This window comes from Ranitomeya imitator, chromosome 7 (genome assembly GCF_032444005.1).
Source record: "Ranitomeya imitator isolate aRanImi1 chromosome 7, aRanImi1.pri, whole genome shotgun sequence".
Lineage (NCBI taxonomy): Eukaryota > Metazoa > Chordata > Amphibia > Anura > Dendrobatidae > Ranitomeya > Ranitomeya imitator.
In genome coordinates, this window is record NC_091288.1 from 16,206,438 (window position 1) to 16,216,447 (window position 10,010).

Below are 10,010 nucleotides of genomic sequence, written 5' to 3' on the forward strand. Positions count from 1 at the left end.
AAGAGGTTGGCATACGAGGGCGCGCACGCCGCGCCCATGGCTGTGCCGCGTCGCTGCAGATAGAAGCTGTTCTTAAAAATAAAGAAATTGTGGGTCAAGATGTATTCCACCAGCTCGAGGATTAGCTCACATAGAGGGCCGTCCAGGTCGGAGGCACCCAGAAAGCGGCGGACGGCATCTAATCCATGGGAGTGATCAATGCATGTATATAAACTCTCGACGTCGGCAGTAACCAGAATTGTGTCCTGGTCCACAAGGACGCCATCGACCCTAGCCAGGACGTCCGAAGTGTCCTTAATGTAAGACGGCAAAGTCTCCACTAAAGGTTTAAGATAATAGTCAACAAATTGGCATATGGGATTACACATGCCATCCATACCAGACACTATAGGACGTCCCGGAGGGTCAAGGGCGTCCTTGTGTACCTTAGGCAATAAATACAGAGTCGGAACTCTGGGAGACCTGACCATGAGTCCGTCAAACACTTGCTTTGTGATAATATTGCCCTCAAATGCGTCAATGAGAATACTTTGTAATTCCCGTAAAAAGGGCTCTGTGGGGTTGGAGGAGAGCTTGAGGTAAGTATGAGGGTCCCTAAGTTGCCGAAATGCTTCCCGTTCATACTTCACGCACGGCCAGACCACCACGTTCCCCCCCTTGTCCGCAGGTTTAAATACTACGTCCTTCCAAAGTTGGAGCTGCTTAATGGCCATACGTTGCCTAGCGGTGAGATTATCATAAGTTCGGCGCGAGGACAATTTGTGAAGGTCCTCGCTAACCAACCTAGTAAAAATCTCCACCGCAGGGGATAAGGACAAGGGGGGGAACCTGGCAGATCTCGGACGGGCGGAAGGAGGGAACTTACTTGAATCAGGGACATCCTGCTCCTCGAGCAAATCCTCCAAGTCACGAAGGGCATCTCCCTCAGAGTCACTCATATCAGTAATGAGTCTCCTGTTAGAGTGTAATTTTTTGAGGATTAATTTCCGAGAAAACAAGTGCAGATCTTTTACTGCGGAAAAATAGTCAAACGAGTTAGTGGGAGAAAATGTAAGCCCCCTACTGAGAACATCAATCTGGTCCCCAGAGAGAACATGGGTGGACAAATTCAAGACCTGTATGCCCCCCTGCGTGCTTACCTGGGCATGACCCCCGGTCTTGTTTGTTTTGGAAAATTGTCTGGTAGCCATTCTCTTATTAGAGTGTCCTGATGAAATAGGGCCACTACTTTGGGAGGTGGTGACTATATCACCGTCACGAGTGGATGCGTTGGAGTGTATAGAGGTCGACCTTGATCTAGATTGAAGCCCATTTCTAGATCTAGTACGGGATCGGCTGGGTGGATTCTGCCATCTATATACACGTGAAAGTTGCTTATCTTGGACGTCCCATTGGAACTTTTTAGCTTTGGTGGTTTGGATTTCACTGGCCAGTTTAACAAGCTCAGCATCCACCTCATCATTAAGTTTCTTAAGGGCGTCTCCTGACATCTCTTTTTGTAGAGTTGTCTGTAGTCCATCAATTTCCACCTCAATAGAATCTAAAGAGGTTTGATTCATTTGTTTAAGGAGACTCATAAAGCCCCTAGAGCATGTACTGGCTAGATCCTCCCATTTATTCTTAAAGTCAACATCCTCCATGGGAAAGGAGGGGAAGACCTGTACCCGAAGCCCCCTTGGGATAAGGTCCGTCTGAAGATATTTAGCCAAAAATTCATGATTCCACCAGATACGTGTTCTATTGCGTAACAGGTCTTTAAATCGTACAATGGTCTCCTTAGTTTCTCTGCCGGGTCCCTCAGCACCCCCTTCTGTGCTATTGTGGAACACCTCATCAAGTTGTGCACGCCAAGTGTGGTCACGTGCACGGAAGTTCATACTAGTAATGGGATTAACTGTGAAACACACAGAAACACATATAATTATTAGAGATCCCAATATCATAGTGCTGGTCCGGGTCACACCATGCAACCATAAAGGTGCCCCCGGATCAGACCTACAAGCTCCATATAAACATTTATATTAAACAGGAGAAAAAAAGGAGCATACAGTCTAAATATAATGAAATAGACACGTCTTTATTAGTATACAAAAAGATAAAATACAAACATGATTCCATATAAGGTGCAATCCAGTCAAGCACAGGGGGGGAGGAGCCGACCCCTGCACATCCCATATAGCGTATGACAATGGAAAAATAAGGGGCAAAGAGAAAAGCCCAAAATAGTAGATACTGAAGGGCCTAACCACACCTATGCCTTAAACAACTGTGTTATAAATAGTGGTACTAGGCTAAGAATAGTATACAGTGCACAGCCAAGTGACAGGCACTGTGATGAAGTCCATCAATGAACATGTATAGCAGCCAATAATACCACTATTGCGCATATTACGCCAAAACAAAAGGACACATAAACATGGTGGAGAGGCTCACCTACCAGGGATGCAGAGGAAGGGTCCCCCCGGAAGAAAGAAAGCGCCCCGACGCGCGTTTCGCGGCTCCAAAGTGCCGCTTTCTCAAGGGGACAGCTATGTGCCGGTGTAGGACCTGCTTATGACCCCCCTAACCCCGGTCACGTGTGCCACAACAACCAATCCATGCGGCCATAGCGGCGCATGCGCACTGCGGAGAGCGAGTCCGGAGTGGAGGCAGGGCGTCAGGCCAGGGGCGCAGGCGCCGGAAAGGAGATCCGGCGACTGCGCACAAGGCACCGAGACGCCCCGCCCACACACCGGAGCCGCTCACAAACAGCGCGATGCGCTCAGCCACATGGATAAAGGCAAGTAAAAGATGGACATGGCGCCTGATGGCCAATAGGAGCCATATACCAGGTAGCTGTAATGTAACCTGAGGCACAACACCCCGCATGGGAAAAACACTCGCAATGGGTATATATAGCCAAAAAATGGTAATAATGTGCAGAGACAATGAAAGCGCAGCCATATATAATATGAGTATGCCGGTATGTATACAAAATATAAAAAATAAAAAATAAATAAAAAAATGCACACAAACATATGTTGTCCAAAATGCCTTTCGGAAATGCCAGATGACAAATACTGCACAGTCTCTCATAAGATAATCAGCGAAGAGTAAGGATTCATGTAGAGTGTTCATCACACACGAGCCAGGATCAGAGGGAAGCCATATACACGGGATATTACTATGGAAAAATAGTAAAATAGACATACAATTAAAATCAAGAATCAAATAATAAAAATATAAAAACAAATCCGGAGAACATGAGGGAACACAGCAGAGACTCACATATAGCTACGCTAAAGAAATGGGGCAAAACTCAGGGACTCATTAAGGCCCCTGGGTGTCAAGGTATCGAGCAAAACAATCCATTTTGACTCGATTTGTGCAAGTCTTTTTTTGTAGTCACCACCTCTGATGCCAAGATGGAGGACATCAATCCCCCTAACAGAGAGTAATTTGGCGTTACAGTTATGGTACTGCCGAAAGTGGCGTGGGATTGTGTTCAAGTCCACCAAGGTGGGCGCTGTCTTGGCCGCGCCAATGTCCCGCACATGCTCGCGTATCCGAACCCTGAGTTCACGAGTAGTAAGTCCAATATATATTTTTGGACAAGGGCAAGTCGCATAGTAAATAACATTACTGGTGTTACACGTTATGCGCTGTCTAATTTGAAATATTTTCTTCCCATCACTTGAAGAAAAATCAGAGCAGCGGAGGACATTGGCGCAGGCAAGACAACGCCCACATGAAACACATCCTGGAACTTTTTAGCTTTGGTGGTTTGGATTTCACTGGCCAGTTTAACAAGCTCAGCATCCACCTCATCATTAAGTTTCCAACAACAACACACTCAATATACGCCTGACCCATGCTTTCAGCATGGTGACAGCGCCCACCTTGGTGGACTTGAACACAATCCCACGCCACTTTCGGCAGTACCATAACTGTAACGCCAAATTACTCTCTGTTAGGGGGATTGATGTCCTCCATCTTGGCATCAGAGGTGGTGACTACAAAAAAAGACTTGCACAAATCGAGTCAAAATGGATTGTTTTGCTCGATACCTTGACACCCAGGGGCCTTAATGAGTCCCTGAGTTTTGCCCCATTTCTTTAGCGTAGCTATATGTGAGTCTCTGCTGTGTTCCCTCATGTTCTCCGGATTTGTTTTTATATTTTTATTATTTGATTCTTGATTTTAATTGTATGTCTATTTTACTATTTTTCCATAGTAATATCCCGTGTATATGGCTTCCCTCTGATCCTGGCTCGTGTGTGATGAACACTCTACATGAATCCTTACTCTTCGCTGATTATCTTATGAGAGACTGTGCAGTATTTGTCATCTGGCATTTCCGAAAGGCATTTTGGACAACATATGTTTGTGTGCATTTTTTTATTTATTTTTTATATTTTGTATACATACCGGCATACTCATATTATATATGGCTGCGCTTTCATTGTCTCTGCACATTATTACCATTTTTTGGCTATATACCCATTGCGAGTGTTTTTCCCATGCGGGGTGTTGTGCCTCAGGTTACATTACAGCTACCTGGTATATGGCTCCTATTGGCCATCAGGAGCCATGTCCATCTTTTACTTGCCTTTATCCATGTGGCTGAGCGCATCGCGCTGTTTGTGAGCGGCTCCGGTGTGTGGGCGGGGCGTCTCGGTGCCTTGTGCGCAGTCGCCGGATCTCATTTCCGGCGCCTGCGCCCCTGGCCTGACGCCCTGCCTCCACTCCGGACCCGCTCTCCGCAGTGCGCATGCGCCGCTATGGCCGCATGGATTGGTTGTTGTGGCACACGTGACCGGGGTTGGGGGGGTCATAAGCAGGTCCTACACCGGCACATAGCTATCCCCTTGAGAAAGCGGCACTTTGGAGCCGCGAAACGCGCGTCGGGGCGCTTTCTTTCTTCCGGGGGGACCCTTCCTCTGCATCCCTGGTAGGTGAGCCTCTCCACCATGTTTATGTGTCCTTTTGTTTTGGCGTAATATGCGCAATAGTGGTATTATTGGCTGCTATACATGTTCATTGATGGACTTCATCACAGTGCCTGTCACTTGGCTGTGCACTGTATACTGTTCTTAGCCTAGTACCACTATTTATAACACAGTTGTTTAAGGCATAGGTGTGGTTAGGCCCTTCAGTATCTACTATTTTGGGCTTTTCTCTTTGCCCCTTATTTTTCCATTGTCATACGTTATATGGGATGTGCAGGGGTCGGCTCCTCCCCCCCTGTGCTTGACTGGATTGCACCTTATATGGAATCATGTTTGTATTTTATCTTTTTGTATACTAATAAAGACGTGTCTATTTCATTATATTTAGACTGTATGCTCCTTTTTTTCTCCTGTTTAATATCACTTTATATCTAGTGATGGCGCTGATTCAGGGACCAAAGAAAGCGACGCTTGTGACCTTAGCAATGATGTGTCCCGGCACCGCTCCGTGCCGTCGCACCACTCTCCCCCTGCTCCCTGGCATACTTGCCTATTCCGGCGCGCTCCTGGTGTGTGCGCACACCTTCCAGTCTCCTCTTGTCCAGACTCGCCACCGGCCCCTGGGTCTCTTCAGGTGCGCGTGCGCACCTTTCACTCCAACCTCTTCAGCGCACGCGCACTTCCTCGCTCTGGTTCCGTTCCTCCACTCTATGATTCTGGAGGATCCTGACCCGGAAGTTCTGCAGCACGCCACCTATTTAAGGTAAACTTATCCTCTGCTCCTTGCCTGACTGTCATTTGTGTCTCATGTGACCCAGATCCCACGTTTCTCTGCGTTTTCTGCCCCGTGCCTTTGCCGTATCTGCCCTGTGCCTTTGCCGTACCCAGCCTGCCCTGTTTCTTTGCCGTACCCAGCCTGCACTGTGTCTTTGCCATACCCAGCCTGCCCTGTGCCTTCGCCGTACCCAGCCTGCCCTGTGCCTTCGCCGTACCCAGCCTGCCCTGTGCCTTCGCCGTACCCAGCTTGCCCTGTGTCTTTGCCGTGCCTGTTTGCTCTGCGTCCCTGTCATGCCTGTCCGTCCTGGTCTTAGCCGCGTCAGCCCCACCGTGGGTTTCCAGCCTCAGACATCTCTTCCTTCCGTTCCTGCTTGAGCCTCCTATCTCCTGTCCCCGGGTATCAGCTTCTGCGGCAATAGTCTCTCTCGGGCCTGCTCCTAACACTCCCTGTATAGGGGGTGGTCCACCAGGCCAGCTCGTCCTTGGGAGGTTCATTGTCGTGGTTCTGCGGGTTCACTTTAGGAGTTCCAAAAAGTCTCGCATGATGCCAGCACTGTGACTTCTGTATGTCGCAGTTCTAAGGATATCACCATCTATTAATGTACAACATTTTTGTAAATCTAGAAAAATAATCTGAAGCAAATACCAACAGCATGCCGGTCATATTTCACATAAACAATAATAAGATTGCTATTTTTTTGTATTCATCTTGACTTTGAAAAAAAAACCAAATTACATGAACCACAGAATGGCGCCATTAAATAACAAGTCCTCATACGGCTGTATCGACAGAAAGGTAAAGTTAAGGCTCTTAGTGATAGTGATTTGGATTGCAGCTCAATCGTCTGATGATGGATTTAATTTTGCCTTGGAGAACTGCCTCTCCCGTATTAAATAATAGTGAAAAGAATAAGTTCTACTAAATTATAAAAAAAAAATGCATAAAAACTATATAAAAGGCTAAAATAAGTTTTAAAGTAAAGCGGGTTTCTTATTCTTGCTGATAGTCAGTATAATCATTGGGGTAGAACTTTGTTGAAGAAAGAAAAACACAAATTCTCCATTAAGATGCAGTATAGGAAAGTTACAAATTTCACTCTGGAATGAAAAGTTTGCACCTTGCGCTACTTTTGACCATACAGGGGTTAACTTATCTGGCTATTCTGCTGAACGGGCAAATATGTGTTATAACAGCACATTATAAAATAGTAGTGAAAGTGAAAACAGAGCAAGGACGTTCTGCCCCATTATGTGCACAGAATATAAAGACGCCAGAAGGATTTGCACAGAAAGGTAACGACACCTGTATAGAGAACAATGTTCTCGAGACTTCTAATAAGGCTCTTTGGAATTGAGAATGAAAAAAGTAAGGCCACGGAAGCCAAAGAGGGGACCATGAATAATCCATGTTTGTTGAGTGAAGATGAGAGAAAGCAGGCCACGGAAGCTAAAGAACAAACCCAACGACTTTTATCTGATGCGCTGAAGAAAAAGGAAAGTCTCCTGGTGGAAGATCCCAAGGTGTTTGGAGACCTAAATTTAGAGAAGCTTTATCCATTCCTCACCACAGATGTGGTGGAGGAGCTGATCCGAGAACTAGAGAAGGTGACGTTTGCAAAAAATAAAGATCCTAAGCAAGATATTGGAACTATTGCGTATGTATACCGCGGCTCTGAAGATAGAACCATCTACCTATGTGAACTATTTTGGAAAATGGATCCAAAATTTAAGTCCCAACAAGACACAATTATCCACGAGGTTTGCCACATTCTTGGTTATGGTCATACAGTCCAGGAGAACAGTGATGGAGTGAAGAAGACTCGACAGTCCATGTTATGTCCTCAGACCACTGACTCAGTGGCTTCAGCCCTGACATCATCCATGGATCATCCTGGAACCTTCACAGACGGCTCCTACTCCTGCTGTGGTGAGACTTCCCGGGACACCGTGTGCGAGAAATCCTGGATCTGTAACCACATCAGGTAGGTGTCACATATTTATGTATTTCTAGACAGTATAAAGAATGTATAAAGAGAGGCCTGGATGTCTTCCTGGAGCAGAACAATATTGTAACATACAATTATTAGGTTCTGTAGAAGGACGTAGATCTGGGGATTTATTATGATGGAATATAGGCTGAACTGGATGGACAAATTTCTTTTTTCGGCCTTACTAACTATGTTACTATGTAGTGATTTACTGATCTACTGCAAATTAACATAAAGAGGAGAGAGCGGAACAAGGAGGAAACGTCTACAGGGTGATGAGTAATTTTTCCCTCATATGGGGCAAAGTTTCATTTTACTACCATCCTTCTGTATCGAAGTACCCTGACCAGGTGGTGTGCTGACACCCAGAACCCGGGGTACATGCCTCTACCTATGTACGTTGGGTGTATAAACCATGGGAGGGAATGTATAGAATGTATAATACATGTGGCATATCTGTTGGCTGCCTGTGCACCAGAAAATTAAATCTAAAGCAGCTCTTGATTTTACGTACTTTCTCATGTAACTTATTCCTCTGTTCTTGGAGAGACCAAGCTCCATTTTGTTAAACCCTCGATTTTATTTATTTTTTTACAAAAGGGCAAAACATTTCACTTTTTGACCATACATGTCTTGTGGCAAATTTTGGAACCTGTTTATGATAAATAATATCCCTCTTTGTGTTTCTACAAGAGAATCTGAGACTAAATAGTAGCTGCATAGCTGATACACACGGCTGCTGAAATTTACTCACTTCCTTGATTCAGATGCAAAAGTAACAGGTCAGGAGAAAAACTAGCGGTCTCAAGTAAAGGCAAATTATCAGGAGACTAAGTTCTGATTTTTAACCTTGCATTTAACTAATTTATATATTTTTTTATTTTTATGTATCAGGTTGGTGAAGTTGATGCACAAAGTAGAACATCTGTGGAAACAAATATTGCTGGTGCCGAGATGTCCTGCTGGTGACGAGACCGATACTACCAGTGATGATACAGATGCCCCGGCAGAAGAGTTGGGGGCAGATACTTGTAGCATAAAGACAGAATTTTCTTTTGAAAATCCGGATATATCTGATGATGAGATAGGTGAGGAGAGGACAGATATTGTTATGCAGATTGTAAAGAGATGGACGACTCTGGTGAAGACTCAGTCCGGTCTGTTGAAGACACAAACCAATTTGTTAGAGAAGCAGAAAGATCTGATTAAACAAATCAATCTATTGAAGACACGGAGAAATCTATTGAAGATACGGAGAAATCTACTGAAGACGCAGCGAAATCTGTTAATGGCACAGGATAATATTTTGAGGGAAAAGGACAATATGGAGAAGACACTGGCCGATGTGTTGGAGACACTGGCCAATATGTTGGAGACACGAACCAAAATGTTGGAGACACTGGCTAAGGTGGCAAAAACAAAGGCGGTTGTGGTGAACACCCTGTGCGATATACTGAAGACACTGGCCGATGTGTTGGAGACACAGTATATGCAGAAACGTAGGCTGTTATTGGATAGGTACATGATCAGGTTGTGAACGAAGTATGGGGCAGAAAATTGAAATAATGGCCCCAGATGCAGAAAAAATACACCAAAATCTGAGACTTAAAAAAATTGTACTATTAAAGGTTAAGTGTCCTGTTACTCAGGCGCGGGCTGGGCCGGGTGGCAAAGGGGCATGTGCCCCCCGGGCCGGTCACCCAGCAGCTGATTCGGGCTGCTGGTGGCCGGCGCTGTGTTGTATATGTCTTGGCAGCTGCCTCACGGTGGAGCAGACACGCCCCCTGCTCCCTGTGTGCGGCGGCTGCTGAGGTAGAGGGACACTGCTGCATGTAACTGCTGGAGATCTGCATGTGGCTGGCTCAGATATCAGTGAGTACAGTAGTGCCTTCAGCTCTCTGTGTGTGGTGAGGAGGTGGACGCTGCTGCTCACCTCCCGATAAGTCCAGGGCGGCAGGGCCGGTCTCTATAGTATCAGTGGCCGCTCTGCTGATGCTCACAGATTTATTGCTGGGGTCTGAACTTTCACCCTGTCAGTGCCAGGTGATCGGCTCCAGGGTCACCAGACTGCAGGAAAGTTCAGTTTCCTGCAATAAATCTCCCTATACCGAGAGTGAGCACAGACTGTCTACAGAATCCAGCACTGGAGTGATCACGCCTGAACCTGGTGACTGGACATCACATGCTATATACATGGCCCTGTATATATACAGTGCATGTATGTTCTGGGCCAGGTGTAGGATTGATCCATCCAGTGTATATAACATTGCATATCTGTGCCTATGGTATACCACTATCAGGGACGTAACTACAGAGG

The 10,010-nt window shown here is 45.9% G+C and overlaps 1 protein-coding gene across 1 annotated transcript; it reads left to right on the top strand.

Annotated features, from left to right (window-relative positions):
• The first annotated feature begins 7,022 nt into the window (after window positions 1-7,022).
• Window positions 7,023-9,230, top strand: LOC138646070 (uncharacterized). The gene is made up of 2 exons (XM_069735539.1): window positions 7,023-7,687; window positions 8,588-9,230. Exons 1-2 carry the CDS (start codon window positions 7,023-7,025, stop codon window positions 9,228-9,230), a joined length of 1,308 nt encoding a protein of 435 aa, XP_069591640.1.
• Window positions 9,231-10,010: the final 780 nt, after the last annotated feature.

Excerpts from the sequence above, each read along its gene's own strand:
- LOC138646070 (XM_069735539.1), top strand. The coding sequence starts at position 7,023 with ATGTTCTCGAGACTTCTAATAAGGCTCTTTGGAATTGAGAATGAAAAA. Across the intron at positions 7,688-8,587 it reads TGGATCTGTAACCACATCAG|GTTGGTGAAGTTGATGCACA; the intron begins GTAGGTGTCACA and ends TTTATGTATCAG.